We start from the raw sequence: 26,934 nt of genomic DNA on the forward strand, positions 1-26,934 counted from the left end.
AAGTGAAATTTCAGAATGAAACTTTTAGTCGGCATTTTAGCCTCAAACAACAAACCAACGCTTTAGCACATCATTGTGTTTACATGTGGGAGGTGTTCCAATTATACCATGGGTGCGTTCTATTTCAACTGTTTTGATGGAGCGCGACATCAAGCATACACATACAGACTGGTGTGAATAAATATTTCGAAAATATCAAATAATTGTCTTCCTAATAAATAGAGCTATGTTTTGTTGTTATTTCTAGTAGAACTTCAGTCCATTTTGAGTGTTTATCCATTTAATTATAGGCTTATAATAAACGAAATATAAAATAAATATTTTGGTAGTACTTTCTATGAAGCCCATATTCATAAAGCCTAATAACTTCTTATATAAATTCTTATAATTCATTGTAACATTCATTAAGTATTATAGATACGGCTATAAAGATTTCTAAAAAGAAATAACACATTATAGCCATGTTTCTCACGCATTATGAATGCTCTGTTAAGGTCTTATCTATAACCCACTATGAATATCTTCATAATGCATAATAATGGTCAGAATAACAATTAAGGATGCTTTGTGCTGGATTATGAAGGTATTTGTGGTGCATTATAGATGGAGACTTAATTCACAGAGCATTCATGATGCATAATAAACATGACTATATAATGTGTTATGCCTTTTTTACGAATAGTTATAGCTGTGTTCATAATACTTTCGGAAGATATTATAATGCATTATGAAGGTATGTATAATACAATATAATGACTGCTTTAAGTAAAGTGTTACCAATATATATATATTTTCCCAGAATTTTACCACAAATTATTTAAATAGCATTTGTATAGGAATCATTCTGTCCCGAGCTTTTTGATCCATAGAAGCGGTCTAGATCTATTAATTACTATAACCGTGATCGCTATAAGTGGTTTCCACTGTATTGTGGTGAAAAAGCCATCCCAGTTTATTTTAAATCACAGTAGGATATAAGCAAGTTCTGCAATAATTCCATGATTTCGCCTAGCTTGTCCAGCAGTGATCATTACCTTAAAATGGAAGCAAATGGGATAAGACATCCAACTGTGATGTAACAGTTATCTCGACTCTGGAAAGAAAGTGGATCTGTCCTGTTCCTCAACCCTTAGAACGCGGCAAACGCAAAATGCATCGATTTTCGCAACCATTGATCTCAACTGCGGTCAAGCTATCCGTGCTTTGCCAACACGGTCAGATCATCCGCGCTTAAAATGTATAGAAAATGTATAAAATGTAAGATACATCGTTCAGTAATTTGTACAACACTGTAATTTTAAAAGCGTTTGAAACAGCTGTAATGTATTTTGAAATCGTCATTAAAATTCAATAGCTAAATAATGATGCTGTCCGTTTTATTACCTTATATACGTGTTATAAATATACAAATGTCAAGTACATGGTAATCTGCCTGAGACAAAGAAAAAAATAATCAGTCATAATGATCATCCTCTTATAGTGATCAGTTTCACCCAGACAGACGTGAGTGGTTTCTTTCAACTTTCAAACCTGCATCCTTGCAATCAATGTAAGGGAAATCATTTTTAGATCATTCTAAACTCAGTTATCAAATTCTTGTTATCGGTGGTTTTTATTGCTGTGTTTTGATGTACAGTATATGTTTTTTGTTTGTTTCCTTTAAGCCATACATCACTGACAGGAAAGGAGAGAGTAGCTTCCATTGTTAAGCATCCTATGAAAGATACATACTAGATGAAATTTAACTGACTACTTCCCATGACCGACTCATCATCATCATCATCATCATCATCATCATCTGCCGCTTGTCCGGGGTTCGGGTCGCGGGGGTAGCAGCTTCAGGAGAGGCACCCAGACCTCCCTCTCCCCAGCTACCTCTACCAGCTCCTCGGGGAGGACACCGAGGCGTTCCCAGGCTAGCCGAGAGATATAATCCCTCCAGCGAGTCCTGGGTCTGCCCCGGGGCCTCCTCCCTGTAGGACATGCACGGAAAATGACCGACTCATCCTTTTAAATACAAATTAAATACAGGTTAAATGTAATCTAAACCATGTCCCAGTCATACTAAATTTATATTTATATATTTCTAGCTACAGCTTAAGTACAAACATTCGCGCATACTGATGGAGCAAATGTTGAAGACGAAACTTTGGTTTAAGCAAAACGATTTTTAAATTTATGATACATTTTACGGTGCTTTAGTAATTATGCGATGATCCCTAATATCCTCGGTTAATGTTTGCGCTCCTTTGCGACGTTCCCTTACGTTTCTGATGAAATACCCTTACGGCGATTTGGGCTGAACTGCGCAGAGGAGGAAGTGCGATCTGCTGCATTATTGGAAGTCTATTACCGCTAAAATACCAATAAGGATTACTCCATTAACCTCCTAAGAATAGTGCTGTTTTATTGTTTAGCTACACGAAAAAGCGGTAAATTGTCAAAGTATCTAGTTATTTATGGTTTATTAACAACGCTTCATATTTTTTGCCAGATTTACGGATATTACTCACCGGTTAGTCACATAAACTGGTCACCGTAACTTGGACTGCATTCAATCGCTAGATTGAGCTTCATTGAACAATTAAGATGGCTCTTTATGTCTACGTGGCTTTTTCGTGTACTTCTTGCCGTTCGTCTCTGTCTTCTACTGTTACAAGCGCTGGCCGGAATTTGTCCGATCATTGTATTGGGAGTGACACCGACATGGACACCGCCAGAGTCGAAGGCATCATGGAAGACGGCGTGCAGTGGGCTCACAGGCAAGCCGACCTGATCGCCGTCCAGGCGCGCTGCTGAGCGAAAATGTCCGTTCCCAAGGCTTTAATAATTAAATATAATCAGCTCCATTTTCTAGTGATATAGTTTTTTTCCCCAAAAAAAGTGCAAGGACAATTACCTACGTAACTAATCTTAGTGCTTTCAACCACTTATGTTATGAAGAATGAACGTCGCCCCTGGCATTTTAAATACATAGTTTAACTAATTCGCTATTTAACGTCGCAAATCAGCTACTTTTATCTAGTTTATGTATGTATTTTTATTTAAATCTATGACCGTTTTATCAAGTGCTCATGCATCCTAATATATAGTTACTTTTATAATTAATTCCCCAGTCCGGATTTAACTATTGTTGTTGTTGTTGGTTTATTCGTATTATTTCTCGTTATAAGAGATAAAAAACGTTCAGAAACATGAATTCAGATAGACTCAGTTCGAAGCAGAGTGTCACGTCGACTGTACCCGGCGAGTTTGGAGTCGCGTCGCTGGTACACAAAAATCAGGAAAGTTCGTGGTTTGGCTTTTTATCGGTGGTTTTTAGGCCCGCCCTGTCTTTCGCTAAAAAGTATCTTCCGGGACGGCTTCAGACAGCTACCTTGTTAAACGGCGGATTTGGATCGATTAATGAGGACATTTCTCGATCTGCGGACGGAGATAGCTCTTTTTTAGAGCGACTTGGCAAATTTATTCCTGCAGCTGAACATCATCCACACATCGCCTACCTTCATTACCAGCATGAAGCCAGTGGCTTTGATTTTTCCTCTAAGGAATCTGTCAGGTGGACTAGTGCGGACTCTTTTCATGAATTGGGAATTAACCCTACTGATGTGGATTTGAATGTCATAAGGGACACAACCGCTGGTGGGTATTTAGCCGCAGCGAAACATTTTCTTTCTCAAATTCTGATCAGCGCAGTTTCATCTCAGAATGAAACAAGAACCGCAGAACAAATGCTAAGTAGCGATGGCTGGCCCGCAGATTTGTCAGCAACAAAAAGCAATTGGCAGGGTGAAATTTGGGGGTCTGAATTTAATGATTGGAAAGAGAAGGTATCGGCCACATGGTTTTATGGAGAAAATGTCAGTGACAGCCAGCAGGTAAAATCCAGCACAGCTGTTTCTGTTGCCAAGCCAACAAAACTGTTTGTACAATGTAAAGGATCAGTGCACAATGAACATACTGGACTGTTCCGTCATGCAAAACTGGCAGGTAATGGTGCATACTGTATGTCCATGCCAGGATACCTCCTGAGCACAGAAATTCCGCTGTTAGATTATGAACCTGTCTGTGCCAGTTTGGTCAACACAAGAACTGTTGCTGCCTGTCAAAGTGATGTGGCAGTGCTGACTCCTGATCAGGACAATGGATACAGAAGTTTGGACAAGGAGCACTCAAATACCAGATTGCATGTAATGAGATCCATTTGCCTCAATAAGGGATGTATAGAATCTGATACGAGAACTGAGGTACAAGGCTGCTCTATTGAGGAGGAACCAAAGGAAGCTACGGCAGAGCTCACTGAATGGGAAAGAGATTGTGATTCTGTTGCTAAGTCTGAAGAAGGTGAGCTGTCTGTTCAGGAGGAAGTGGAGGTGCCGGCCCAGCCTTATTTCTCCAAACCCAAGTGCCAAAACAAGACAATTGCCTACATCATGGGCAGCCAATGCAGTGAGGATAGCGATAGTGAGTCAGAGGGTGATTGCGATTGGGATGATGACGATGGATTTGACAGTGAGGGAGCTTCTGATTTTTCAGATTCTGAGGATTCTGATTCTGACGATGAGGAAGATTCAGAGGATGCAAATGCTGAGGTGGAAAAGCTTTGGAACTCTCTTTGCCAAAGCAGGGACCGTTATAATCTTTGGAACTTCACTGCACCTCTGAAGACTGCCGCGGATCCTGTCACACAAGCGAATGTTTCTGTGACGTTGGTGGAAGCAGAGCGTTCCATTTCCCCCAGCTCCTTTAGTTCCCTTTCCTCATCCCTTAAGCCCCTCAAAGAAGAGGATAATTCTGGAGACGAGTCTGGCAATGTGGACAAAGCAGATAGCCTTCGCTTATGGAACTCTTTCAGCTGTGTGTCAGACCCATACAGTCTCTTCAATTTCCAGGCCCCTCTGCGGACTCAACCTGCAGCCCGGAGCTTTACTGGTACATCTTTCACTTCACCATGCAGCCACAAGAAGGAAGCGGAGGAACGACTGGACAGTGGTTTTTCAGAAGATGTTTCTAGCCACAATACATCCTCTGCCAAGCTGAAAAAGGTGACAGCCTGATGTTCATTATCACCCACAGCATCACAATAATGTATTATTTTTGCCAATGCGTATGAACTGTAACATTACACTGCTACTGTTGTTGTCCCAAAATTTTATTTAAAATGACATCTTTTCAGTTATAACATTCTAATGATTTTCAGCTGTTCACTGTTTTACTGTTTTTGTTAATTCATATGACATTTAAACAATTGCAGATAGTTCTTTTTATAGATTTAATATAGAATTACCTGCTTAATATGTGGGTGCAAATTGAATAACAAAAAACCAAGAGAGTTTTGAGAGATGTGGCATTTTAATGAACCTTTTAAGGTTATAGGAACTGTGATAATGTTATTAAACATTAAGTTTATGAGTAGAAAAAAGGTCTAGTTGTAGATTAAATGTGTCCCCCTCAGTTCAAATACTGCTAAAGTAAGTTACTGACTAGGGATGTGAGTTGTAGACTCCTTGCATCTGTTTTGGGTGGATACATTTTTTGATATGCAATGAAAATTATATTTTTCCCATTTTAATAGAATAATTTTTTTCATAAACATTTAGAAGAGTGATATAATGTCATGAATATTTTTATCCACATGATTTTGTGTAATGCTACAGCCATGGCAGATGTGATGAAACAAACCCCCTCCCATGATTTTAATGATTTTAATTCAGATGATGCTTCTATCCCTGGGTCTCCAGGAAAATGTCTGCACTCCAAATTATTGTGCTTGCACATCTTACTTATAAGGATTATCAGCTACCTCTTCATTTTGATTAGCAGGACAAACTGTAATGCTTCCCTGCATTTACAGCCCTGTGTCATTCTGGTTGCTTTTATTTGAAGCATGATTTTTTTTTTCTTTCAATTTCTGGGAGAATTTCTTTGCACCGCAGATCAGTAAACGTCTATTGAGTATTGTGATTTAATGTGACAAGGCCTATTTTTGTCCACCAGGTGAGGTTTGTGGAAGATATAGAAGAATTCTATGCCAGTTGTGATGAAGATCGACGGGGTCCTTGGGAAGAGTTTGCCCGTGATCGCTGCCGCTTCCTTCGTCGTGTGCAGGAAACAGAGGATGTCATTGGATATTGCCTGGCCCCTGCCTTCCGGCAGTTAATCTTCCAGAGGTTGCATCAGAGCTCCTGAGTTGCTGCTGCTGTTACCTTTGTTGTGTTGTTTATCTGTCTCAGTATCTAGTAATTGCTGGACTCTGGACTGTCGTGGCAGCAGGAGACACAAAAATATGCTAAGAACTAAATGGCTAAGGGCTAAATCGTAATTCAAGTACAGCCTGACCCTGACTCTTAGTATAATTCTTTGCAGCACTTTCCCATAGGTGACAGTCTCCCTTGTTACCAGCCTTCACTGTGCAATTAACAATGCCCTTCATCATACCATTGTCACAAAGTTTTCTATATATTTCACTTAACAGTCTCATAACCTCTTTTTTCGATTGAGAATACCATGTATTGTCACCTTTCCTTTGTCATTTATTAGAGAAACTTGTGAGAATTGACAAAGGGGATTGTTTTGCTCAGGTTGGCTTGCACTGGGATTGTGGATATGGCTAGGTTGTGGTAAAACCTAAGAGAAGTTTGAAAATGGTATTTAATAAAAACATTACTAATAAATAACAGCATAGTACTGGGGAAACCCTAACTTTGCAACTCTTACAATTCCTAGAGATTTAACTACTTGGACCAGTTTAACACCTACATCAGTCTAAACTTCACTTGTACAGAGTACAAGGGTATTGGTCTGTGGTTTCTCAATGACATTGATTAATGGAAAGTATTACTTTTTGTGAATTGATTTTAAGGCCAAAGGTAAAACACAATTGAACTCTTAAATTTTACATCTTGAGTTCCTCAGTATTTGACTTTAGAGAGTTCTCTTTCGTGTTATGGGAGCAATTAAACCAGCTATGAATTTAGTCTAATTTATTGTAGAAAGTCTTCCCTTTGGTTATTTTGATAGTTTGGTGCTTTCACAGTGATGTGGACAATTAAAAGGGTTTGTTTCTCTGTACTCTGAAAATGACAGGTGTGATGAAAGCGGATAAATTTAGGCAGGTAACAGCCAGCAAAATGTGGATTTTTTTAATTAAAGGATATTACCAAAATGAGTGATATTTCTGTTTAATTGCATCATTAAATTGTTTTATTTTTCTAGTGCTTCTGCATCCTTTGAGATTTTGTGGAAGAAGTTATTGCTTCATTTACTGTATAAATAAAATGATATATACTAATAAATCAATGAAGAACATGTATTGATGAAGTTTTCTTTTTGAGTCAGTTTTTTTCTCTTTATTTCAAAATTACTTTACATACTTGGAACCTAGCACATACAAGAGCTTTTGAAATGTATTACATTTTTAATTTTGAGGTAGTTAAACTAATTTTGAAGTACTCCCCTTTTCATGACCCAAAACAACCACCCAGGGGATGTCTGTATCTTTACTGTTTTCCCCAGTGTTTTAAACATACGCAGTAAATTACATGTAGTATGTGTGCCTGTGTCTGGCGATTGAATCAGTTATTGTGTAAGATGTACAGTAGGTTTGCCTCGTACTGTCTCAAAATTTGTTTTTGTCTTGTAGGACCAGTGACCAAGATAAAGACAGGTGTCTTACATGTTGAGTCACCAAACATGTTTATTGTAGAATGTAAAACCAGTTTTACCAAGTCATTGTTTCATTTGCGAATCTTGAATTAGAATAATTAAGACTATTCTGCTTTTTGTGTTAAATGTAATGTGAAAAAGGAATAGTGATTATGAAAGGGTAGGACGGACTCGTAATAAAAATGTTTTGGTTTATGAACGGAGTGAAAATAGACAAGGGACAGTCTGTAGTGGTTTTGGGTGCTGCATTGTTAAAAACATAAAATAATAATGAGCTCCGAAGCTACATTTGTCCTTTCAAGAATAACTATATACTCGGTATTTCTTGTATTAGTTCTGAATGATGTGTACGCCATGTCAATAGACACTTGCTGGCAGAAGCAGATAAAGTGGACATGAAAGGAAATGCCCGATGCAATAAAAAAAATGAATATGCGAAACAAGCACATTGACTGCTTTAAAGCAACGTTTTCTGGCGAGCTGGGCGTATTTGCTTTCCTAAGCCTTCACTTCACTTATCCTTCGGTTTATAAACATTCATAACACAAGAACAGGACAAAACTGTCGATGCAAAATGATCGTGAGTGTTCGGGTATGTTGTAATGGTCGCTATGGTCACATAAACAGCCATTGTCGCACTACGGTATATTTACTCCGGACACGTAAATACGTTTGCCATTGTGCCTTGCCATGGTGCTGATGCTTTCTTTAATATCACGTCGTACTTGCGGGTTGTGGTAATTTTAGTTTCATTTAATTTTAATGACTGTTGTGTAATATTACACTTGCTACCGAGATACAAATATTGCACCTCGAATATGCGTGCATTGCCTTTCCTAAAAAAAAAAAAAGCGATTGACGTCATGTTCTCGCGAGAGGTAAACGCCATATTTTGGCGCACGGATGTGGCTCGGAATGGGCTGCATGATGTTAAATGAAATATGCTTTTCGTTAATTTGGAAATATTTTAGTAAACCAAAAACTAGTCTGTCGAGAGCGACATAGTGGCTCATTTGATAATACCCTTGCCTTTCACACCCAGGGTTTGGTATCAGAAGCAGTTATCTTTTTGAGTTGAGATGTAGTACAAGCTGAAAGAAAAACATCAGGGGGCGAATTAACAGGATACCAATATTTGATTATTCTGTGCTGTTGAGTACTGGTAACCTTCCAGGGTGTACCCTGTCTTGTGTTCTTGAGATAGGCTCCAGGTACGGTGGCCGAGAGAGCTCAACGCGCTGCAACTTCAGAAAACACATGCAAACAGAAAAAAACCATGCTGCAACTTCAGAAAACACATGCAAACATAAAAAAACCACAACAAATTAAGAAAACGTCTCCATTAGTTTGACAACACAGGCGCTGCAAATACGGAAACGCGCTGCAAACACACGAACGCGCAGCAAACACAAAAAACGCGCTGCAAACACAAAAAACGAGCTGCAAATAGCAGACCACAACGGAAATGTTTCAGGGGGACCTCAAAAAGTGACGAACCCATCTGGGAGCTGATTATTTGTTCAGTGGCTTTTGGTCAGAGCAGAGGTGTTGTGCGTGAACTAAAAGGTGTTTTTTTTTTAACAATCTGATTATACGATTCATTGGTCTTTTGGATATTATTAGACTAATCTGACGAATCACACACTTAACTGTGGAACGTTATTAATTTAATTGCCAATAAATATCTAAATAAATATATGCAAATAAATGACAAAATTCTGCAGTGCTTCATTAATGGTTAAAATCAGGTCAAAATTCATTACAGATTGATAGAAAAAAATATATTTTACAATTTATTCAGACCCTTAATAATAAAGAACAACGGAATACAAATAAAGCATGCTAAAATCGGTAACATTGTTGTTTTTTGTTTTTTCAGATCAAAATGTATTGTCCGTTCTGTGGGTTTCAGCGGCCAACTTTGCACAAATTTTGTAGCTCATGTGGGCGAAATGTTAGTTTTGTCGTGGAGAATGACCCTAAACCTGCAGGTGAGGACCAGTGGCCTGTACTACGAAGCGGGGTTACTGGCTTATCGGGGTAACTTGTCGGATTTAAGGTAGTCTGGGCAAAATGTAAGTGAACGAATATGAAGTCCATTTAAACTGTGGTACCTTAAATCCGACAAGTTACCTCGATAAGCCAGTAACCCCACTTCGTAGTACAGGCCACCGGTGTCATGCCAGGCTGTGCCCAGAGGTAATATGAACAAATAATCAGCTCCCAGATGGGTTCGTCACTTTTTGAGGTCCCCCTGAAACATTTCCGTTGTGGTCCCTGCTATTTGCAGCGCGTTTTTTGTGTTTGCATCGCGTTTTTTTTGTTTGCAGCGCGTTCGTGTGTTTGCTGCGCGTTCGTGTGTTTGCAGCACGTTTCCATATTTGCAGCGCCTGTGTTGTCAAACTGATGGAGACGTTTTCTTAATTTGTTGTGGTTTTTTTCTGTTTGCATGTGTTTTCTGAAGTTGCAGCGCGTTGAGCTCTCTCGGCCACCGTATCCAGGCCTGTACAAAATGAACATATATGGAAGATGCATGGATATGCTTTGGCGTACCACTGAGGGGTGCTATGAGCATTTAGCATGATTTCATCTCTGGACTATCAGGACAGCATTTTCTTTTGTGAATTAGGATGCATTTTTTCCAGTAGTAATACCAAGACTATTACATTACAAGACCACATTTGATATCAAGATTACCATTTCATTATTTTATTTGAAGTCGAATTGTATTTTTGGGCATGAGGAAAACACGAGTACAGACTTTGTCCTTCTAAAATCCCATGCTGATATTAATATGTCTAATATAATAATTAATATAATTATATAAGTCTTAGTTACTTATCGTGTTGCTACTCTGTTAATATTGTACAGTGGTACCTCAGAACTTGAATTTAATCCGTTCAGAACTCCAGATCGAATCCTAAAAAGTTCGAGTTGTTATCGAATTTTCCCCATAACAAATAATGGAAAACTATAATTAATTGGTTCCCGGCCCCAAAAAATTACACCTAAATATGTTTTTTTTAGCATTTAAACACAAAATTAACCGGATAAAACAAGAAGAGCATATACTGTACTAAACACATCTAAGCACATTTATCAAAACAGTAATTTGTAAAGTAAGAAAATAAATGAATCCCGATCGTCCGCTCCTTCCGTGTGACACGCCCTCTCGTTAACCCCGTGTGGAATCCACATGTGATCAGCTCTCTCTGGTTGTTGTCATTAATCCTCGATCTGTATTTCGGCCTCGTTTCAGTTTGTTTCCCCAGTCTGGTCATTGTATTGTCAGTCTACATTTTGCCTGCCTTACCTGTAATTAAACCCCGTATTCCCCGATACCCTGACATCTGTGCCTTTGTCTCTGTTCCGTCCCGCTCGCCACAACAATATTATTATAATTAAAAAAAAAAAAAAAAAAAAAAAAAAAAAAAAAAAAAAAAAAAAAAAAAAAAAACGTATTAATGGTTTATTATTAATATTAAAATAATGAATAAGAAATCTTTATTTATAAATGTATTTTATTATATAATAATAATTACTGGAACTGTTTATCATTGTCTAAATGTATTTTTACTGTCTAAATATATGTATTCAGTTAGTGTAAACATGCACGGTGCTATCACAGCTAATGCTAGGCTGAGACTGAAGCGTTACCCATTGTTTCTGCTGAGAGACGTGCCGCGTGACTCATTCCTCCGCGCGTACAAGTTATCTTAGGTCGGCGTTCACGGTTTACTTCTGAGATTCAGATCGAGCTCTAGGTAATACCAGAAGGGCATTCATTTTTTAATTTTTGCAAACATACCAATGTCATGTTTTGTCTGATAGCAGGTGGAAGATTTCAGTCAAGATGCCGCAAGGCTGCTGTAATTTTTCACATTGGGTCAAAGAATGGCTAATGTATATCTGAGTCTGTAATAATACAATGCAATATTAAGGAAAGAATAGAAACCTTTCCGAGTTGTATGAAAGAATGTCAGATAAAAAAGTTTTTCTTTTAACATTTAATTGGTGTCGGTTTTAATATTTTGTAATATATACTTACCACTTAGAGAAATATTATCCAGTTAGTGTAATACAATGTAGAGTATTTAGTATGATGCTTTGTATTTTTGAAAAGTTTGAAAGAATGGAGAATAAGCATAATACATGTGTCTTTTTCTGGTTGGCTCTCAGGTTTTACAGGCAATATATAGCAGCCTATATAACAACCCTCTCAGATGAAGACAGGATATATTTCATATTTAAGTGCAGGACTGCAAATGGACTGGGAAAAAAACAGTACTATAACCTGCCTGACTTTTGCCCACTTTGACATCCGTCTATCTGTAAAGGGACTGTGCTCTAACTACATTCAGAGAATTGTGTATTGGGTATGTACTCTTCACTGGAATCACCTGCTACTGCATTCAGTTTGGGGGGTATTCCCACTGATGAAGGTATGCTCTTCTTGTTGCCATTTATTTAATTTTAATGTTTTAGGCACATAGATCATATGGGCAGTTGTTGTTATATAGCTTATTTTGTATCATTGCAGCAAACCTTTCTCTGATTCAAGAAATGTTTTTGTCCATTTCATCATGGTCATTTAAGATGACTTATGTCACAAGAGCCTTTGTTGGTAAAAGGCTTTCTGATGCAGCCTCTTTGGTTGGAAAGGGGTTAATCCATTCCACTATGCTGTGATAAACATCACTGTGAATCTTATTGGCTGTCTGGGATGCCTGGGGGAGGGCAGTCAAGGATTGCAGGTCTTTTTCATGAAAGGGATAGTGGCTTTGACGTCACCTCTTCTTTTTTTCTGCAGCGTTGAGCATCATGGTTTTTCTGCCTCCCTCCCCCAAATGAGTGTCTTTTTGGAGATGTTGTTATGTGATTTTTTTTTTTATACATGGGGATTTTCACTGGGCATGCTCTGTAGCGTTGTCTGCTCCACACCCCCTCCCCCTGTCTCACTCCCTCCTTTATCCATCCCTCTCACCAGGAAGGGATGCTTGTTATTGTATAGAATCTCTGCCTAGACCTGCTCAGTCATTATAGTACTGCTGCTGTTGTACAGGCTTTTGTTTCATCAGTGCCTGTCTCCTTTTGAGGGCTGAAGAAGACATCCAGCACTACGCCTGCCTCCCTCCCGCTTTTTCAAGCAGTAGCTTGTATCACTGGCAAGAAAGAAATCTGCATACTGCCGGTCATCCCCCTGTGACGGCCAAGCGCTTCCTGTGGAGTCAGCGGCTTGTGGTAGGTAAGTGGTGAGTTTGTAGAATTTGCAGGAGAAGCAGGGATAGTGGCATCAAATCACTGCCGAATGTGCATCATAATCTGAGGTTGTCTGCGGCTGCAGGCAGCTGGAAAGCAGGGAGGGGGTTATGGTGGGGTTGAACCTTTGTGTTTGTATTATGATGCATGAATGGGAATGACGGCTTGAATGCATCTGTTTTGGGTGGATATCTGTTTGTGACATTTTTGTTCCTGCTGCAGCAATATGCATGCTTTCTGTTGTTTATGAAGGTGGGGGAGCACCAAACAGGCCAGTTATTGGGTGAGACGTGAGGGTGGGGGGTCTTATAATGGGCTGCAGTCATCTAATGATTAAATATTTGCTTGTCTTGGGAGCCCCATGTTACCTTAAACACACAATCCTTTACTGCTGTAGACTCCACACAGCATATCGCTTGTAGAAGGGACACAGATGTTGATATGCCTAGTGACATAGAGACCAACTACACTGTGTCATGCTAAGCGGAAAAATTAGCTTGAAATGCACTGAGGGAGCTGGAATTATGCATATTGTTGAAAGGATTTCAACATATATATAATAGCATATATTAGGAATCCCAAATAACTCAGGAAGCGCAATAATTTTTTCAAATATTTCTGTATTAGAAATATTTCTAAGTTATACATTTATATATTTACATTTGTGGTCTCTTTTTGTTGATATGGTCCATTGATTTGTATTTTCATATTAATAACATTACAGGGGTTCATGGTCCCCTGCTGAGTGATGGCAATTTGCTTGACTGTCTCTGTTTCTTACAGCCATACTGGGCTTCTTTCACAGGCCATGTGCCTGGCTGCTTACAGTAAATAATATTGAGGTGCATTGGTGACAGCCATCACTGGAATTTCTTTGGGAGTTATTGTGTTACATGTGTAAGGGTTTGCACTACATATATGGCATTGTATAATGGCTCACTTGTACTACACAGTTCTGGCTGGATTTGGAAACCAGACATGGCTTGACTTTCAAAAAATTAATAAAATGCAGTCATAATACAGGTAGACTGGACAAAGTTATCAACATTTGCTGATCACTAAATGCTGTTAAACATGACCTCTGACTGGGCTAGGTCTGGGAGAGGTGGTCAGGCAGTATGGTATTTAAAGACTCATAACCCAAGAAGATCCAATGACCCAAAATGCTGTATAGTAAGAGTTTGAATGTAAATTTGTAAGTACATGCTTTTTAATTGGAGAGTTCCAACTGACTTGTATGCCTAACTGGTAACTATATTTCAGGAGAATTTTGGTATTTTTAGATGAAGCCATTAAAGGATTTTGTTAGCAAATAGCAAGCGGACAAGTAATATTGCAAACTGAGCAAATTTTTTACCTTTACTTTCAGCTTGACTTCTATTTTCCATGTGAGAATTAATTCCATGCAAAGGACCCTGTTCTGAGGCATCTTTGCTCTAATGCAATTAAAAGCCTTTTAGCTTCATGTGAGCTATTGCATGTACGGTGGTGTGATGAAACAAGGGCTTAAAGGGTTAAGTCTTTACCTTTCTGGAAAGCTTCCTCGATGTCCCAGATGCCTGCTGGGTTTCCTTGGTAACCCATTAAGCAAATGACTGGAGTAGCCCTGGATATGAATGAGGAAGATAGGACAAAGAGTTACAGAGAGAAAGGAAGGTGGTATATCAGTCAAGAAAGGTGGTGATAGAGAGGGAGTATGTTTTGCTGGCTTGCATTGTTCAGCTGGAGGCTCCTTATGCCATATTTGTTCAATACATATTTTGGGCTCTCACTAAAAGAAAATTTAGCTCCCCCCACCCCAAGTCAGCTAAGCCAGATTGGGGTTGCAGAGCAGGTGGTCTGTTGCAGCGCCTGCCAGGAAAAGAGCTTTGTCAGTGAATACTAACCCCTAAACTCTACCATCACCATTCTCTTCGTTAGCACTTATGGGATACTTGTCTCCTTTGGACCTTCTGCAGTATTCTCCTATGTGTGGTAATGAAACCATCAACTTTTGGGTCAGACAGTGATCAGAGCTTCACAGTAAAGTCACAGTCTTAGCTAAAATTTTACTTAAGTTAAACAGCATTCACAAAATAGCTTAAGTTTTAACCACTAACTAGAAAAATATAGTTGTATCTTACCAATGCCTTACTTGCAGTGAAATGTTTAATCCTGAATTAATAAAAAAAAATGCTAGAAAAAGGAAATGGCTTTTCACTGAACAGTTAACAGTTGCTATGTACACTGCTCAAAAAATTAAAGGAACACTGAGAACACATCAGATTTCAATGGGAGAAAAATCATGCTGGATATTTATACTGATATGGACTAGGTAATGTGTTAGGAATGAAAGGATGCCACATTGTTTGATGGAAATGAAAATTATCAACCTACAAAGGGCTGAATTCAAAGACACCCCGAAAATCAAAGTGAAAAAATGATGCGGCAGGCTAGTCCATTTTGCCGAAATTTCATTGCAGCAACTCAAAATTGTACTCAGTAGTTTGTATGGCACCCACGTGCTTGTATGCATGCCTGACAGTGTCGGGGCATCCTCCTAATGAGACGCCGGATGGTGTCCTGGGCAATCTCCTCCCAGTTCTGGACCAGGGCATCACTGAGCTCCTGGATGGTCTAAGGTACAACCTGGCGCCGTCGAATGGACTGAAACATAATGTCCCAGAGGTGTTCTGTTGGATTTATGTCAGGCGAGCGTGGGGGCCAATCAATGCTATTAGTTCCTTCATCCTACAGGAACTGCCTGCATACTTTCGCAACATGAGGCCGGGCATTGTCAGGCACCAGGAGGAACGCAGGACCCACTGCACCAGCGTAGGGTCTGACAATGGGTCCATGGATGTCATCCCGATACCCAATGGCAGTCAAGGTGCTGTTGTCTAGCCTGTAGAGGTCTGTGTGTTCCTCCATGGATATGTCTCCCCTGACCATCACTGACCCACCACCAAACCGGTCATGCTGAACAATGTTACATGCAGCATAACGTTCTCCACGACTTTTCAGACCCTTTCACATCTGTCACATGTTCTCAGTGTGAACCTGCTCTCATCTGTGAAAAGCACAGGGTGCCAGTGGCGGATCTGCTAATTCTGGTATTCTACGGCAAATGCCAGTTGAGGTCCACAGTGCCGGGCAGTGAGCACAGGGTTCACTAGAGGACGTGGGCCCTCAAGCCACCCTCATGAAGTCTGTTTCTGATTGTTTGGTCAGACATTCGCACCAGTGGCCTGCTGGAGGTCATTTTGTAGGGCTCTGGCAGTGCTCCTCCTGTTCCTCCTTGCACAAAGGAGCAGATACTGGTCCTGCTGATGGGTTAAGGACCTTCTATGGCCCTGTCCAGCTCTCCTAGAGTAACTGCCTGTCTCCTGGAATCACCTCCATGCCCTTGAGACTGTTCTGGGAGACACAGAAAACCTTCTGGCAAATGGCATGCATTGATGCACCATCCTGGAGGAGTTGGACTGTGCTGTGCAAACTCTGTAGGGTGCAGGTATCACCTCATGCTACCAGTAGTGACACTGACTGTAGCCAAATGCAAAACTAGTGAAAAAACAGTCAGAAAAGATGAGGAGGGAAAAATGTCAGTGGCCTCCACCTGTTAAACCATTCCTGTTTTGGGGGTTGTCTCATTGTTTCCCCTCTAGTGCACCTGTTGTTAATTTCATTAACATCAAAGCAGCTGAAACCGATTAACAACCCCCTCTGCTACTTAACTGACCACGTCAATATCCCAGAAGTTTAATTGACTTGATGCTATACTCTGATTAAAAAGTGTTCCTTTAATTTTTTTGAGCAGTGTAAAATGAGTGTACCTCCACTAGAATAAACAATGTCTGTTTTCTATCACTGTCAGCTCTGTCAAGCCTTTGATTTCATTTCCCTTTTTATTTTCACACATATTTTATACACAGCAGATTTCACTTATAAACAGGAGAAATTTATTATTATGGCTTATAGATTCTTTATGAGGTGGGGGTCTATATAAGGTTATTTGTATTGATGCATTCTAGCTACCCCTCAAAGGCTATGTCTTTTGTTTTCCTTTGCCCCCATTACCTGGGAGTACTAGTAGGATATTAGTCCCAAGGTCTACCACTTCCCATGTGATCAATTTACCTGTTTTTTGTTGAGAACAAAAAATGAGAACTATGTATGAGAACTTTGCTCATATTGTGGTTATTTCCATTTCTGTCATTATTCCCAATCCAATCTCATCCAAGTCTAATCCTTAAATGGGAATATGTTTTAATTCAACCCGTTCCTCACTGCCAGGTTCCTGTAGCACAAGGTCTGCATCTTTGTAGGCCAGATAAATGGCAAATTATTGATGGAATATATCCATCCATTACCATCCGCTAGTCCGGGGTTCGGGTCACGGGGGTAGCAACTTCAGGAGAGATACCCAGACATCCCTCTCCCCAGCCACCTCTACCAGCTCTTCGGGGGGGGGTGCCGAGGTGTTCCCAGGCCAACCAAGAGATATAATCCCTCCAGCACTTCCTGGGTCTGCCCCGGGCCTCCTCCCTCTAGAACATGCATGGAAAAGCTCTGCAGGTAGCCACCCAGGAGTTATCCACGCCAGGTTCTTATCCACCTCAAATGGCTCCTTTAAACCTGGAGAAGCAGCGGTTCTACTCTGATCTCATTCTTTTAGTCACTACCCACAGCTCATGACCATAGGTGAAGGTAGGGACAAAAATGGACCAATAGATTGAGAGCTTTGCTTTCCGGCTCAGTTCTTTCTTGGCCACAAAGAACTGCAGAACTGCAGACACCACTGCGATCCATCTGTCCAGCTCTCGATCTCGTCTACCTTCACTTGTGAACAATACCCCGAGATACTTAAACTCCTCCACTTGAGGCAGTACCTCCTCCCTGACCTGAAGAGGGCAATCCACCCGTTTCTGGCTGAGAACCATGGTCTCAGACTTGGAGGTGCGAATGCTCATTCCCGCCGCTTTGCACTAAGCCGCGAACTGCCCCAGGGCACGCTGGAGGTCCCCAGCAGATAAATCCAACAGGACCACGTCATCTGCAAAAGCCAGCAACGCAATCTTTAGGCCATAAAACTGGACACCCTGAACACCCTGGCTGTGCCTAGAAATCCTGTCCATAAATATTATAAACATGATCGATGAAAAAGGGCAGCCCTGGCGAAGCCCAACATCTGATGTCCTCCATCGAGTACGGGGGTTTCCTCCACGACTGGCACTGACCACCCTGCAGCCACAGCTCCATATGGCCACTTCCACAATGGAGGACTAGAACAGTGTCCATTCAGACTCAATGTCCCCAACCTCCCCCGGTATGCAATTGAAGTTCTGCCGGAGGTGCGAGTTCGGTGAACAGGAGCCTCTGCCAGAAGTTCCCAGCAGACCCTCATTATGTGCTTGGGCCTGTCAGGTCTGACCGGTCCCCTGCCACCTGAGCTAACTCTCTACCAGGTGGTGATCAGTTGACAGCTCTGTTCTCTTCACCCAAGTGTCCAAGACAGAAGGCCGCAGATCAGATGATATAACTATAAAATCATCGACTTGTACCCTGGGCATGTTCGTACCATGTCCACTTATGGATACCCTTATGCTCAAACATGGTGCTTGTTATGAACAAATCATGCGTTGCACAGAAGTCCATCAACAGAACATCAATCAGGAAGTCCATTCCTCCCAATCACCCCCCTCCAGGCCACACTGTCATTGCCTACATGAGCATTGAAGTCCCCCAGCAACACGATGGAATTCCCTCGTGGTGCGCTAACCAGCACACCACTCAGGGAATCCAAGAAGGCTGGGTACTCCGACCTGTCATTTGACTGTCAGAGACCTCTCCCCGACCCAAAGGCGCAGGGAGACAGCCCTCTCATTCACTGCTAATTGTTAATACACCAAGCTGTGGGGCCACCAGTAGCCCCACCCCAGCCCCGTGTCGCTTACCCGCTGCAACTCTAGAAGGGCATCCAGCCCCTCTCCAGGAGATTGGTTCTAGTTTTGAGGTGAGCCCAATTATATCTAGCTGGTATCTCTCAACCTCACGCACAAGCTCAGGCTCCTTCCCCACCAGAAAGGTGACATGTCATGTCTGAAAGCCAGTTTTGTCAGCTGGGGATCAGTCCACCAGGGCCTCCCTTGGCTGCCATCCAATCCACATAGCACCGATCCCCTGATATTCCCCTTGCAGGTGGTTGGCCCACCTGGGGACAGTCCTGTGTAAGTCGTTCGGGCTGGGCCCCACAGGCCAAGGCCCGGCCACCAGGCACTCACCAACAGGCTCCTCCCCCAGGCCTGGTTCCAGAGTGGGGCCCCGGCTACCCTAGTCCGGGTGAGGGAAACGAGACCTTGCAATGTTTACCTTTCACCAGGTTTTTTTTTGGATTGCTCTTTGTCTGGCCCCTCACTTGGGACCTTTTTGCCTTGGGAGACCCTACCAGCGGCTATTGTCCCTGACAACCCCTCTGTTATGAAGAACGCTAATATGTTTTTGTAAACACATTTGACATGCTAATTTATTTGAGACGACACTTCTCAAACAGCCTTTCCAAATTAGTCTTCCCATAGCATGTATGGAGTTTTTGCCAGGGAATTCTGAGCTAAAAAAAAATCTACACTAGAACTTGGGAATTCGAATGCCTCTTAACTTGACCAGCTCAGACATCGAATGGATGTGTCGAATTTTTTTAAATTTTGGAACTTGACCGTTCCTGCAAAAATTTATATTGATGGAGATGCGTTCAACTCTACCAATACAGACCTCGAACTGGTCAGTAGAAAAAAATCTAGCTTCAACCCGACTGAAAACTGTCACACCCAGATGGGTGCACGGACCAGGGAAACAGGGCAAGGAGCTGCAGAATCGGGAAATGAGGAATTTATTGTGAAAACAACAGACAAGACTAGGAACAGCTGGTAACATAGGGATTTCGCACGTGGTTAATGAGGGGGCATGGCACATAGGAGGAGTGGCACGATGGGGACGTGACAGAATCCCCCCCCCCCAATGGCGCACACACCAGTCGCACCTAAGGGGAGCAAAGGGACGAGACCGGGCACATGAGACCTGGGAAACAAAAGCAAGAACACTAATGGGGCACTGGGAACAGGACCGACACACTAAACAGGCCCAAAGGAAACAACCAGGACGACAACTGACAAAAAAAAACTGACCAAAAAAGGAAACACAGAACCCAGGGACACTAAAAGAAACGACACAGGAGGAACACCAACCGGAGGAATGAAGGGACCAGGGGTGAACAAAGGCGAAACAGAGGAACGGGGAGCAAATACAGGGGGCACAAAACCATCCACAGGGGGAGGCAAAGTGGCAAAGGGCGGGGGGAACCAAGCAGCTGGAGGGAACCCCGGTGGGCAGAAAGCGGGAGCTGCAGGGGCAGCCAGCAACCGCGAAGCCAGAGCCAGAGGGACCCTCGGTGACTGCAAGGCCGGAGCCAGAGGGGATGTTGAAGGGGGCAAAGAGGAAGGCAGAGGGACTGCAGGAGGAGGTGAGGAAGGAGGTAAAGGTTATACTGGCGGAGGGGAGGAGGGAACAGAAGCCGTGGCAGGCGAAGGCGTAGCCACAGCTGGCAAAGCCGCAGGCGACCGACGAGTTGAAGCTGCGGGAACTGCAGGCGACTGACGAGGCATCGGAGGCGGGACTGCAGCCGGCCGACGAGTTACTGTAGGCAGGACCGCAGGTGACTGCTAAGCCGGAGCCAGGGGGATCACATCGGCCGCCGAGCAGGAGCTGGAGGAACCGCAGGTGAATGCTAAGCCAAAGTCAGGGGGACTGAAGACGAGCCAGGGGGTTGCGTGGGTGGGACCCCCTGCGCAGGTGTCCTCTCCCTCTGCGGGACACAGAGAGACGAGGTCCTGGCCGGGATCTGCCTCGGAGTGGTGGGGGAGGCATCAGGGTGATCCCCGAGGGGTTCCAATTGAGCTCCTCCTCCATCTCCACCAGGCAAAGCAGCAGGGAGATGAGCCTCAGATGTCAGCGGTGAAGCAGCAGAGAAACGAGCCTCAGACGTCGGTGGTGAAGTAGCAGATCCCAGAAGCGCTTCTGACACGCTCCTCCCTTTTGCACTCTTTCCGGCTCTTTCTGCGAGCCGACACAGCAGAGGTGACGGGGAGTTCAGGCTGCCCGGATAGCGGGGGGAGAGGCAATCCACAGACCAAGTGCACCCGCCTGAACATCGTCTCTGCCACTCCTTCCCTCAACTGCCACAAGTTGGCTCACACCCCCCCTCTGCGAGGTGCAAGTTATCGGGCGGGGAGATCTCCCTCGACCTAGTAGCGAGGGCTCCAGCCACGGGGTCCTTTTTTACCTTGGGCTGTGTGAGGCAGTAGATCACCTCATTAATCAAGCTGAGGTATTCTGAGGGGAGGCGTCTTCTTTGAGAGTCATTCTGTCACACCCAGACGGGTGTACGGACCAGGGAAACAGGATAAGGAGCCGCAGAATTGGGAAACGAGGGATTTATTGTGAAAACAACAGACAAGACTAGGAACAGCTGGTAACATAGGGATTCCACACGTGGTTAATGAGGGGGCATGGCACACAGGAGGAGTGGCATGATCGGGATGTGACAAAAACTCAGAACACGACAAAACAAAACAGACCTGCTAAAACTTGTATACATTAAACCCCAGGTCTAGGTCTGAGGTGAACTGATTAACTGGTTTACCTGCCTTGATGTTACAAGGGTGAACAAACATAACCAAATAATGCCGTTTTCACATTTTATTATTAACAGGACAGTGCAAACATGTTGGACTAAAGCAGCTAAGTGCAAGAGCTGGTTAAAGCGGTTAAATGCAAAAGCTAAGTACATTACAAAGGGGGGAAACTGGTGGCGCTAATGAAAAGAAACGATCAAAAAAACATCTTAATCCCTTGCCATTCCTAAACTAAATTTCAATGATTAGGCTCGCTAAGCTACCTAAACCCTGACAAAAGTACAGAGGTTGGCGTCCGCCCCTAAACTGATTGACTTCTGTCTTTAAACAGGGAACGAACCTACGTGAGGATATGTAGATGTGCGCACAGCCTAACCTAACCCCCCCACAACCCTACGAAGCAGGAAAAAGGAATATATCTAAAAACAGGTCTTTCCTGAACCCCGTACTATAGAACCAGAGAGCAGCCCAACAAACAACCAACGGGGGGGGGACGCCAGGCAGGAGAATGCCGACGCCATCGGTCTTCGAAGCAGGCTCCCTTATAAAAGGGAAAACCCCGACCACACATGATCTCACTGGGGTGGACAGGAATCAGGACCAGTACTGCAGAAAACAAGGGAGAGAAAAAAAAGCACACACCACCACACAGACCCTGGGCACGTAACAGGCTGACACAGGCAAACTGACCTACTGGGACTATTACGCCTTTGAATCGCTCTGTCTCATGGTACCTCTCGACCGAGTTTGATGTGCAAAAACTGTGTTCCTGTGTTCAGTGAGAATTTTTTGTATTTTATCTACAGTACATTTACTGATACAGTAATCATGGCCCCTAAGAAAGTGAGCAGTGTTAGCAGAGGAAAGTAACTATTGAACTTAAAAAGGAAATTATAACGACACTTGAAGATGGTGTATGTGTGTCTGCTCTTGCTTCTGAGCATGGAATTGTCATTTATTTTGTATTTATGACCTTTGTAAGTGTGCTTTTTGTGTGTATTAGTTTTATATTTATTGTCAATGCTTTTTATCATTAGTTAGGTAAGTAGATAAGTTTAATTAAGTAATCATTTGGGGGTCTGGAACGGATTAAATTCAGTTACATTTTTTCTTATGGGGAAATTCGACTTGGACCTCGACCAAATGACAACTCAACCAGCCTTCTGGAACAAATTAAGTTTGTGTTCTAAGGTACCATCGTATTGTGGCTGTAGGGCTTAATCGGTTTATGATTTATTGCTAAAGATTTGTAACCATACTTGATAGTAGGGAACATGGTGATTTAGACAGGATTTAGTTCATTATAATTAAATATGATGTTATATTTGTGATGTTTTTATTTATTTTACATACAGTATTTGTACAGTGTGCAAATAAACGTCTCTTAGGTTTTGTTTTTCATACACGTCAAATGACGTGTTGGTTTACAACTGTTCCTAATTGTCTTTGTGCTTGCAGTTTTAATAATACATAATTTCAAAATAAATTCTGTTGCATTTCTGTTGCTGTACTGAAATTGCAAAGAACCGTGAACTCAAAACTGAGGTTTGTACCAAACTGTGAATTTTGTGTAAGGTACACTCCTGCTTACCAGAGAGTTGTCTTTGGCTAATGGGCCTCTCTTGGCAAGTTTTGGTTACATAATAAAAAATTATGATTTTAATGCAGTGGAACAGTTGACCTTTCTACTAGTTTTATTGTTTAAATTTACCAACATTTTTCCTAATTGTGTTTCCACCAAAATGCTAGTACCCAAAAGCTTGGAATAATCGCATAATGTGCTCTCAATGAAGAGCTATAAATATGATAATTAGAATGGGTGGAAAAACAAATTTAAATATCAATTTGAAACAAGTACTGTAATGAAATGCCTTAAGGATTCTTAAAATATAACCTTAATGTGTCCATTAAATTTTGCATATTGCCTTTTATTGTGTCATGAAGACCTGTTGCATTTTGCACCTAGAGTTAAAAGCCCTTAGTCTGAGAAAGATCAATTACTAGAACTTTGGTGCCATAATAGTTTTTGCATAATTTAAGAGAAAAAAACCCTTTTGCTCTTTTAAGAAGAGTTGGAATGAGCTGAAGAATTAAATGGATGTGTGGAAGAGAATGAAACATAAGAATCATGTTCCCCTGACTCACTTCACCTTGATCTTCCTTGCACCCTCAAAGTTAGGAAAGATTAGAGGGTTTCACATAATCTTATTATAGATAACCTAAGAATAGTAATTTAACTGAAACTGAAAATGCAATTATCAATAATATCCTACAATTGCCACTCTCTCTAACATCAGATGCTAGTTACAACGTTCATATGAACTGGGCCCAGCCTGGGTCATCCACTCATCCCTTCTGGGTGACTATGTTGATGAGGTCACCTTTCATCATGAGCCCCTCCCCCTTTCACTTACTTGAGTGACAATCTGTCACAGCTGCTGAAAACCAGCAGCATTGTGAGTAGCCTTTGGGTTAGTGCCTTGAATTGGACGTCTGCTGGTTCAAATACCATATCTGCAAGAGTGGTCGGACCATTGAGTAAGGCCCTTAGGCTGAATTGCTTTAGGAACACTGTGTGACCCTGTTGTCTGATCCTCACTTACAGTATATGCCACTTCGGACAAAAGCACATGCTAAATGTAATGTCTTTAATATTGGGATCTTGGTTGAGCACTTCACTGAGAGAGGTATGGGTGGAATTAGCAGAGGGCACTATTTATACTTTGTGTTTTCCGCTTTGTTTTTATTTTCTGTTACAGGTTGTCTTACTGTCATGACCTTGAGCCTCCTCATGCTAATAAGATGTTGTTGCTGTTGCAACATTACTATACATATGCTGAAAATTACTGTTTGGGGTAATGTTAAAGGCCCATGTGATTCTTTAGAGAGAAACTCTATAAATTATGCCATAACATTCAGTTTTCCTGGGTGATTACAAAATCAAAAAGACAAAATGATCAAAATCCACAGTTACACCAAAAAGCAATGAAGCCATGATTTTAAAAAGTCTCTTCTCCTCTTATCTCTACAGTTTGGTCTTTTCAAAATAAATATCTATGTTTGTGTCCACATGCCTTTCCTCCCAGCATCCTATGCATTTTTATGTACTTCTGAGATGAGCCAGCTGTAATGAGAGGCATATAAATCATGGAGGAGGTCCTCCATACTGGGCCATCTACTGAACTTATTCTGAGCTTGGCCCTCTATACTGACTGCCCACATTGTGCAGAAAATGTTTCTTTGGAAAATAAAAAGGTTTTCACTGTGTTAAAAGTGAAAATAACAATTAGCTTCCTGCACTATTTTTGAATTAATTAATGTTTAGGTTTTACTCCCAAAATTCCAAAAAGAGGTGTCAGGGTGCTGGATAATCAAATTATTATGTATTGGGGGCAGCATGTGGCTCAGTGGATTAGTGGACAGTAGGGGTGGGAATCTTTAGGTACTTCGCGATCCGATCCAATTACGATTCTGGGATCCACGATCCGATTCCAAAACGATGCTTCATATACATTTTTTTGCAAATATGCTTAATTTAAATTTAAAATTATATGTTTTTTGTTCATAGTTAGAATCTCTGTTTGACAGTATTTCGATTTTAAAAATGACAAAGTGAAATAAAGACTTTTATTGCTTTTATTTTAACAAAATTATATTCAGGATGAACAATTACCAAGAACAATTGTAACAACAAATCAACAAATGGGTTGTTTTCAGTTTGTTTAGAACCTTTTAACAAAGGAAGGAATGTCTTTTATTTATTTTTGTTTAGAACCTTTAGAATTATCTTCAGAGCTGCAATGAATTATCTTTCAATCATACTGCAAAAAAATATCAAGATACAAATTAAATAACTTAAATATCCAACATCTCACCATAGTTTATCTATTGTAATTATATTGCCAAGTTCAAGTTTTTGTGAAGGAAGAGCAGTTGGTCCACATGTTCAGGAGTAAGTGTGCTTTGCTGGGCCGTAACAATATCTCCTGCAGTGGAAAAGACTCTCTCTGCAGAGACACTGGTTGCAGGAATGCATAAATACCTCTTTGCCATTTTGGAGAGCAAAGGAAAAGACACCTTATTTACATGCCACCAGTTGAGGGGGTCCTCAGATAGAGAGTGTGGTGGAGAACCCCGATATCTGGTCATCTCCTCTTCAGCTATGGCATGGGCTGGCTGATGATGTGGTGTAACAAAAGCATCAGAGAAGGTCTGTCCCAGCAGACAGTGAAGCAAAGATGAAGCTCTTCCTGTTGAAGTAGAAGGACGGTCATCCTGATTCTCTGCGACTTTAGGCTGTGGGCTCACTGAGCTGTTGGCTTCTGTCACTGTGCAGTCTTCTGGATTTTCCTGCTCTTTTGCCTTATCTTCCTGCTTTTAATCAATCACAAGAGAGGAAAATAAACATATTATAGATCAAACATAACTATTAAGTTAAATGATTGAGGTCGTAACATTGACTAATAAAGATTTAGAAAAATTTTATTTAATAAGTTATTTCATAATTTAAGACTGACATGAAATTACACAAAAAATCCTTGTAATATTGTACTGTTGCAATTGTTTTAATATTATGATATTGATAAAAAAAAAATTACCTCTTGCATATGAAGCTTCAGTAATCATTGTTTTGTACGCTTCTTCTCTCTTTTTGGACAATCTGTGTGGCCAAATTTTTTTACATGTACATAAAATAACTAATACATTAAAGCAACCTCACAATGGATAATTTCAGTCACACGGGAATTAGCTTTATAAATCATTTTATAACTGTTCCTTGTTGTTTTGTTACTTATTTGCATATAATGCACAAAAGGTTCAGAACCTGACCAGGTGATGAGGCAAGCATTTAGTAGGCAATAAAATAAATAGAAGATCTCGGACATTTGTTACTTACATAAGAATTTTGAGAGCAGCACAGACAGCTCTCATAGGCACTTCTCCTTGATCTTTGAGGATTCACTATGAGCTCCACAGTCAATATAAAGGAATTCCATCTTGTTGCATTGGGCTGTACCAGTGAAGCTTACAGTGCTTCTCGACGGTCTCTGCACGCTAGTAGACCTTGAACTCTTATTCCAGAGAGCCTGGGACTTAGAGAAGGCTGACCTTGAAAGTTTCTTGTAGGCCTCTGCTCTGTTTGCACTCTCAACATACACTGTGGAAACCAAATATAGCAAATGACAGGTGCACCGATGGTGCTTTGGCATTAGGTACTGAAGGCCATCATCTTCAGCCATAATTGCCATCAACATCAACGAATTTCACTTCTGTGTCTTCATCATCAGAGCAATCAGCTTCATCAGTTGCTTTTTCCTCAGTTGCCTCTTCAGCGGAGTCGTTT

The 26,934-nt window shown here is 41.5% G+C and overlaps 2 protein-coding genes across 2 annotated transcripts in view; one reads left to right on the forward strand and one right to left on the reverse strand.

The window, feature by feature from the left end:
- Window positions 1-2,272: 2,272 nt before the first annotated feature.
- On the forward strand, window positions 2,273-7,308 carry LOC111838685 (uncharacterized). The gene is made up of 2 exons (XM_023801916.2): window positions 2,273-5,045; window positions 5,998-7,308. The coding sequence occupies exons 1-2, from the start codon at window positions 3,195-3,197 to the stop codon at window positions 6,187-6,189; spliced, it is 2,043 nt and encodes a 680-aa protein (XP_023657684.2). The 5' UTR covers window positions 2,273-3,194; the 3' UTR covers window positions 6,190-7,308.
- An 11,721-nt stretch (window positions 7,309-19,029) lies between these two features.
- LOC140592260 (uncharacterized) overlaps window positions 19,030-26,934 on the reverse strand; it is a 31,127-nt gene continuing 23,222 nt past the window's right edge. Inside the window, exons 10-14 of the mRNA XM_072715168.1 lie at window positions 26,621-26,748; window positions 21,239-21,319; window positions 20,940-21,050; window positions 20,260-20,661; window positions 19,030-19,233 (exon numbers count right to left, since the gene is read on the reverse strand). Coding sequence (XP_072571269.1) covers window positions 19,030-19,233; window positions 20,260-20,661; window positions 20,940-21,050; window positions 21,239-21,319; window positions 26,621-26,748 — 926 coding nt within the window. The remainder of the gene's footprint in view (window positions 19,234-20,259; window positions 20,662-20,939; window positions 21,051-21,238; window positions 21,320-26,620; window positions 26,749-26,934) is intronic.

This window comes from Paramormyrops kingsleyae, chromosome 8 (genome assembly GCF_048594095.1).
Source record: "Paramormyrops kingsleyae isolate MSU_618 chromosome 8, PKINGS_0.4, whole genome shotgun sequence".
In the NCBI taxonomy this organism is placed as follows: domain Eukaryota; kingdom Metazoa; phylum Chordata; class Actinopteri; order Osteoglossiformes; family Mormyridae; genus Paramormyrops; species Paramormyrops kingsleyae.